The following is a 7,579-nucleotide window of genomic DNA, read 5'->3' as shown; positions in this document are numbered from 1 at the left end:
ATAATGCTAATTTGGAAAAACAATCAACTATGTGTGTCCTTGTTTTCCCACAATCATCTGCATGATTGTATATTAGCAAAATTTAAACATTATTTCTATTTTGCATGCAAAAGTAAATATTCTTCTAGAATGCTGAGGTCGCTGGTTTGAAACCCTAGGCTTACCTGGTCAAGGCACATACAAGAAGCAACTACTATGAATCGGTGCTTCCTGCTCCTGCCCACCCCCTTTCTCTCTCCCTCTAAAATCAATAAATAAAATCTTTAAAAAGTTTTTTTAAAAAGTGAGTATTCTTGGCCCTGGCCAGTTGGCTCAGTGGTAAAGTGTTGGCCTGATGTGTGGATGACTTGGGTTCGATTCCTGGTCAAGGCACATAGGAGAAGCACCTGTCTACTTCTCCACCCCTCCCCTTCTCGCTTCTCTCTCTCTCTTTCTTCCCCTCCTGCAGCCATGGAGCAAGTTGGCCCCAGATATTGACGGTAGCTCTATGGCAGGGGTCGGGAACCTATGGCTCACGAGCCAGATGTGACTCTTTTGATGGCTGCATCTGGCTTGCAGTCAAATCTTTAATAAAAAAAATAATAATGTTAAAAATATAAAACATTCTCGGCCCTGGCCAGTTGGCTCAGCGGTAGAGCGTCGGCCTGGCATGCGGGGGACCCGGGTTCGATTCCCGGCCAGGGCACATAGGAGAAGCGCCCATTTGCTTCTCCACCCCCCCCTCCTTCCTCTCTGTCTCTCTCTTCCCCTCCCGCAGCCGGGGCTCCATTGGAGCAAAGATGGCCCGGGCGCTGGGGATGGCTCCTTGGCCTCTGCCCCAGGCGCTACAGTGGCTCTGGTCGAGGCGGAGAGAGGCCCTGGAGGGGCAGAGCATCGTCCCCTGGTGGGCAGAGCGTTGCCCCTGGTGGGCATGCCGGGTGGATCCCGGTCGGGCGCATGCAGGAGTCTGACTGTCTCTTCCCGTTTCCAGCTTCAGAAAAATACAAAAAAAAAAAAAAACAAAAAAAAAAAAAAAAAAAAAAAAAAAAAAATATATATATATATATATATATATATATATATATATATATATATATATAAAACATTCTCATGTATTACAATCCATTCATTTCCTACTGCTCATGTTCATGGTTGCGGGTGACTGGAGTCAATCACAGCTGTCCTCTGGGACAACACCAAATTTTAATTGGATAATGCGTAATGTACACGGGTCATTGTATGGCTCTCAAGGAATTACATTTTAAAATATGTGGCGTTCATGGCTCTCTCATCCAAAAAGGTTCCCGACCCCTGCTCTATGGTCTACACCAGTGGTCCCCAACCTTTTTTGGGCCACAGACTGGTTTAATATCAGAAAATATTTTCATGGACCAGCCTTTAGGGTAGGATGGATAAATGTATCACGTGACTGAGACAAGTGTCAAGACTGAGTCTTAGACGGATGTAACAGAGGGAATCTGGTCATTTTTTAAAAATAAAACATCATTCAGACTTAAATATAAATAAAATGGAAATAATGTAAGTTATTTATTCTTTCTCTGCGGACCGGTACCAAATGGCCCACGAACTAGTATCGGTCCGCGGCCCAGGGGTTGGGGACCACTGGTCTACACCTCAGACGCTAAAGAGCTCCTTTGCTGAGCAATGGAGCAATGCCTCAGATGGGCAGAGCATTGCTGCCTAGGGGGCTTGCTGGGTAGATCCCAGTCCAGGCGCATGCAGGAGCCTGTCTCTCTGCCTCCCCTCGTCTCACTGAATTAAAAAAAATAAAAGGAAATATTCTTGACTACTTGTAGATGTTCAGTTAGATACCAAATTTTTCATTTTTACAGCTTTCTGTTACTCCTATGGTAATATTCACTGTAAGTGGCCTTTCATTTGCTCTGGTGAAATCTTAAATTTTTTATTATTTCCAGGTCTAAAATTTACACTAGAACATATAACATAGTGACAACTGAGCTGTGATAAATTTTCTATGGAACACAGACACACATTTTTTAAATAATAGGCTAGTATTACATTCAATATGTTTTTCAAACACTTTTTAATAAGTTAGATACTTTAAACTATAAAAATAAATAAATAAGCTAGAACAGTTTATTTTTATGTTTTATGAAAGAAACAGAAACAAGAAGCTACTTCTTTTCATCTTTGTTCACTTAATGTTTTTAAAGTGACTGACTCATGCCTGAGCATTCCTGCATGATAATCTTAACACAATACAATTACTTGTAGCAACTACATTTTTCACTGTGTCAGAGTTCATTTTTAAATTTTAATGGAGTATCACAAACAAAAAGTACAAAAAATTATGTGTATACAGAGCTTAATAATTTTCACCAAATTAAACACATCAATGTAACCAGCATTAAGATTTTTAAAAAATGTTATTATTACATAGCAACCAGTATATTTTATTTCTCTAGCTAACTCAACCTCTGGGTTTTGCTGTCACTTATTTTACAAAGAATGCTAAATACCTGGCATTAAATTCATTCATTCAACAATTATCTTTTGATGACCTACTATGTGCCTGAATCTTTGTACAGACTGGGGATAAATAAGTGAACAAAATAAAGAAAAATCCTGACCCTCATAGAGTTTATATCCTTGTAATGCTAAATGACAATAAATAAGATAAAATCAGTCAAATATATGGTATACTAAATGGTGACAGGTACTAAAAGTAATAATAATAAAAGTACGTAAGGGGTTAGAAAATATCAAAGAGAAGGGCCAGGGAATATTGTATAAGAAGATGACATCTGGGTCAAGACCTGAAAGAATAATGGAACTAGCCATGAAAACATCAACTGGAAGAGCAGTCTAGGTAGAAAGACCAGAAAGTACAAAGGCTCTGAGGTAGAAGCATGCCTACCTAGTAGTATGTTTGAGGAACAGCAAGGACACCAGATCTCAAACGGCTGATAGAACATTTCTTTTGGGCAGTCAATTTAAATAAGATTGGCTTGGTTAAATGAATATGGTCAGGTTTTTGAATTTTGATGGTAATTTTGGTTCTGCAAGTGCTATCACTGTTTTCCCCCTCTAAAAATATAATTAAACTTTATTCATAATGTTCAACTTTTCAGAGTTGGTGAACATCTCAAAACCTGTAGGAGATTGGTTTATATTTAGATTTATATAACTGCTTGCATTAATGTGTTTAAATACTGAAGAAATCCCTTCACTGTCTTTTAGAACAGCAAAACTCACTTGTGTTTGAAGTTGTGCTCATTGGCCTGTTAAAAGGCAAGGGCTAGCAGTGTCCATTTTATCTCTTTGGTCCTAACTATACTAATTTAATTAAAATTTCCTGTATCTAAACTGTTGCTTTTTACTTACGAAAGGCATTTTAGTGTGCTTTATGTATAATATCAAATAAAAATAATTACTACTTCTCACATTTTATAGGTGATTTATAGGGTCAGATGCTTTTAAAATTCAGTGACAAAATATAGAAGCAAACTTTGCTTCTGAATTCTTTAAGTCAGACTAAGCTATAATTCAGGATTGTCATGAAAAGCTATTTAAGAACTATAGAATTACTGTATATATGTGTGATTGGTAATGGTGCTTTTGCCAGCTCACAGAAAGAGTAAAGTAGAGGAGAAAAGATGATCAACACAAACTTGTACATTATCTGGTCACAAGGCTTAAGATAATTAAAAACAAAATTAAGATAAAAAATAAAGAAAAAATAACAGAAGAAAGAGAATTGCTACTGCAATGAGGAGAAAACTCATTGTACATAAGTGGGTGAACTGGCCTTAGCTAGGGGTACAGTGAGTTGATTTCTCATTGGAAAGAGAGAAGAGTCTGTAGAAGTTCTCTAATTTCTTTAGTTTTCTCAGTGAATTAGGAATCAAGATGCTACAAATGCCAGAGGTTTAAGTAGAGAGGAGAATGTATCAGTAGTTGTATAGTGTATGGAACAGTGAATGGACCAGGGAACGGGGTTAGGGATCATTAATGTAAAGTGAAGCCAGTAATTATGATTATGGTGTTTTTCCTCTAATTATATTCATATATATAGATACAGGGAAGGAGTTGAATATGTACAAGGCTATGATTTTTATGACTATCCACAGAATTTAAGCTGGGTAAGGAAAGTAAGATATCAGGAGGATCAAGGATGGTGGAGAAAAATAAAAAGATAGATTTAAGAGAGTTAAGATCCCAATAGGATCAAGGAATTACTGGAGTAACATAAATCATGATACGAAAGATATGAGGTGGCAGAGAGTGCAAACTGTGAAAATGAAATAATGGAGGTACTGAAGTTTCAATAAAGACAAGATTTAAAAATACCATAAGTAGTAGCATAAAGGGTTAGACAGTAGACATATTCCCGATACATGAATCTTACACTCTGTATTGTAGGACTGTTTTTCTTTTTTTTCCCTCTAGGCATAGGGATGCCAGCAAGACTGCTTCCCTAGCTCAGATGTCAGACCTTGAAAACCAGACCAGATGCAGGAGTCCACAGCCCTGACCACAAGAGCATCTGGACCCAATCCAGCTCCTTGAGGAAAGTAACAAAGCTGTAATCCTTATATCCAAGGATGATGAGCATGCCAATGCCTAATGAAGAACAGGATCTGGACCTGAGAAAGGACACATAGCTATATTCCTTTCCCACTCCTAACTAGCCCTGTTCACCCTATAAAAGAGGCCTATAAACTGAAGATGTTAAGGTAGGCTTTGGAGGCACAGTTGTTCCTTGTCTTTTCAGTTGACCAACCATCTGAATAAAGCGCATCATAAGATTCAACTGTTGTCTCTACCTATTGGCTGGTGTGATAGACAACATAAACACGGCTTGTTCTGATTACAATGAGGTGGGGTAGAGGGCAAAATTCATTGGTGAAAAGGAATTCCATGTTTGAAAAAAACAGTATACTGGAAGAATTATTCACATGAACACTGAAATCGCAAGCAGTATTGAAGTGAATGCAGTGAGTAATTCTCCATGAGTCTCCTGTTCCTATATAAAACGTGAGCAGAGTTACTGACTGCCTTTATTTGTGAACTATCTTTTCAAACAAGCTTGTCTAGCAAACAGCTTTGGAAAATAGAGTGTCATGTTCCAAATTAAAGGTTTCCAAGGTTTGCCGTTAGAAAATGTTCTCTTCCTCCATTTCAAGGGCAGACATTCTTAGTGTCTATTACAAAAGATTCCAGCTTCCTAAGCTTGGGGTTCCTCTACTATAATTCAATTGACTGAGTATGTAAGTATCATATGGCCTTTTTTCAAGTCACACTTTGAAAATTGGGACCCAGTGTAAACAAATGCTGTTACTTTGGCTACTGCTTTTGCTGTTAGTAACAGACCTTTGTTTCTGGCCCAGGAATCTCTTGTCTTTTGCCAGCATCCATGAAACTGTGGTAGTTAACTTGTTAGCTTGCAAGTATGATAAAATCTTACATTCTTGAAAGTTTTTCACAGAATCTGAATTGAAGGCAGGAATGAAAAACTACTGCAACAGATGGGTAAAGGTGATATAATTTGATAACATGAGATAAAGTTTGAAGGTATTTTAGAAGAGACAATGGTCTGGAAAAAGCAATGGTAGAAGCAAGGAGAACACCTGCAAGCTCAATGGTATAAAGAAAAAGAAAGCATGAAAGAAAACTGCTACCACTGGAATGCACTGCAGGTAATCTCATCAGGGAAACCAGATTTAATTTAGAGCAATAAGGTGAAGGTAATATTAACAGCAGAGGTTGTAGATAAAGAGGAATTTGCTGATGACTGACCTTGAGCTCCAGCGATAGTATGAAAGATTTTCAGGAGACAGAGAAGAATGGGTTTTGGGGTCAGATCTGGATACACATGGTAAGGAGAACCATGAGTCTTGGGCTTCATGTGGTGACTTACATGAACAAGAAAAAAGGAGTGTGATGGAATTAGTTGTGATTAGTCTTAATCAGATTAAGTTAGTCTATGTGTTTTTACATCCCTCTTCCCTTTTACCCACCCAATATTTACTATGGAACACTTCATTTCTTACCAAACAAAACGTCATTGGAGAAAATTTATAACATACAAGTTTTTAAAAATGTAAATGCCAAAATTGTTATTTAAGATAGAGGCGAATATTAACTTACTTGAATTAGATCTAAAATGCCAAGTTCACTTTCTGAAGAATCCACACAGAAGACAAAATATAACGTTGCATAATGTCTATAAATCAGTTTGTTGTCAGATCCGCCAATTAATCTAAATGGCAAAACAAAACAATAGGAACATTATAAGAATAAAATAAAAAACATTTTCATTAGCTCAAGCAAACTGGTAATTTGCTTAGAAACCTTTTATAAAATGAAAGGTAACATTTAATGTTATAGCCTTCAAGTGAACTTGTATCAGAGACTAAGTAAATTAAAATGGCTGTTTTTTTAAAAAAATGTTGAGTAAGTAATGCTGGTGCTTAATTTTAATTCATTCACTAAACTATCTACTGAGTACCTATTATGTGTCAGACACTGACAGCGGATAAGGAGCAACAAATAAGAAAAAATGATCAGAATGGAAAGCACTACAAAGACAATCAAAATAGGATGATATGATATTGAGGAATTCGTTACTTAAGATTACATGTTAAGAGTGATATTAAATGAGATATAATGATAATGAGCCAGGCATGACAAAATTTAGAGGAGTATTTCAGGTAGAGGTAACAACTAATAATAACATCATTTCACCAAGAACAAAATATGAATGTTTAGGGAAGAAAAAGATGACCTGCAGCAAAGATTAGGAAACAATGAAGTCAGATGGGGGATAGAAATCAGATCATAGGGCATTTGTAAGTGCTTCCTAAATTTAATTCCATAGGTCACAGTAAGTTACACAGACTATAACTGATTAGCAACTAGAAAAACAAAATGACATTTCTTCTTAAGTTTGGACAGATTTCCCAACAAGATCTCCAAAAATATATTTGTTTTTGAAGTGTAAATGCAAAAACAAACAATAAAACAAAACAAAAAAACACCTAAGCCAAGAGATACTCAATTCTTTCATCAAATGTTTTTAATAGATTGAAATTTACAGCATTTAAAAAATAATCTTTCCAAACATCTTATATTTTTCTAAATACAGTTTAGCTATTTCATAGTTAAGTTTATAATAATTAGTTCATTTACCTTCTCAAAAGACCCTCTAAACGTAAGATAAAAATCAAGACTAAATGTAATCAAAGTTCATTGAACACTCAAACAAGACATGGAAAAATGGCATCTATTACTTAGTAAAAGTAACAGTGAATTTACAAATCAAATTCTATAAAAACAATTTCTCTAAGAATACACTATCTTTATGTTCTCTGACAGCAAAATGAAAAATAATCTTTTTTTTCTTTTTTTTTTTTTTTTTTTTTTTTTTCATTTTTCTGAAGCTGGAAACAGGGAGAGACAGTCAGACAGACTCCCGCATGCGCCCTACCGGGATCCACCCGGCACACCCACCAGGGGCGGTGCTCTGCCCCCCAGGGGGCGATGCTCTGCCCATCCTGGGCGTCGCCATATTGCGACCAGAGCCACTCTAGCGCCTGAGGCAGAGGCCACAGAGCCA

The 7,579-nt window shown here is 36.9% G+C and overlaps 1 protein-coding gene across 4 annotated transcripts in view; it reads right to left on the bottom strand.

The window, feature by feature from the left end:
- The window catches only part of AP3S1 (adaptor related protein complex 3 subunit sigma 1), an 81,683-nt gene that overhangs the window by 50,749 nt on the left and 23,355 nt on the right, over positions 1-7,579 (bottom strand). For all 4 annotated transcript variants that reach the window (XM_066382066.1, XM_066382067.1, XM_066382068.1 and 1 more), the window contains exon 3: positions 6,112-6,223. In XM_066382066.1, the coding sequence (XP_066238163.1) occupies positions 6,112-6,223 (112 nt within the window). The remainder of the gene's footprint in view (positions 1-6,111; positions 6,224-7,579) is intronic.

Source organism: Saccopteryx leptura, chromosome 4 (genome assembly GCF_036850995.1).
Source record: "Saccopteryx leptura isolate mSacLep1 chromosome 4, mSacLep1_pri_phased_curated, whole genome shotgun sequence".
Taxonomy (NCBI): Eukaryota; Metazoa; Chordata; class Mammalia; order Chiroptera; family Emballonuridae; genus Saccopteryx; species Saccopteryx leptura.
Note: the sequence above shows the minus strand (reverse complement) of the source record. Positions and strands in the feature narration are given on the sequence as shown.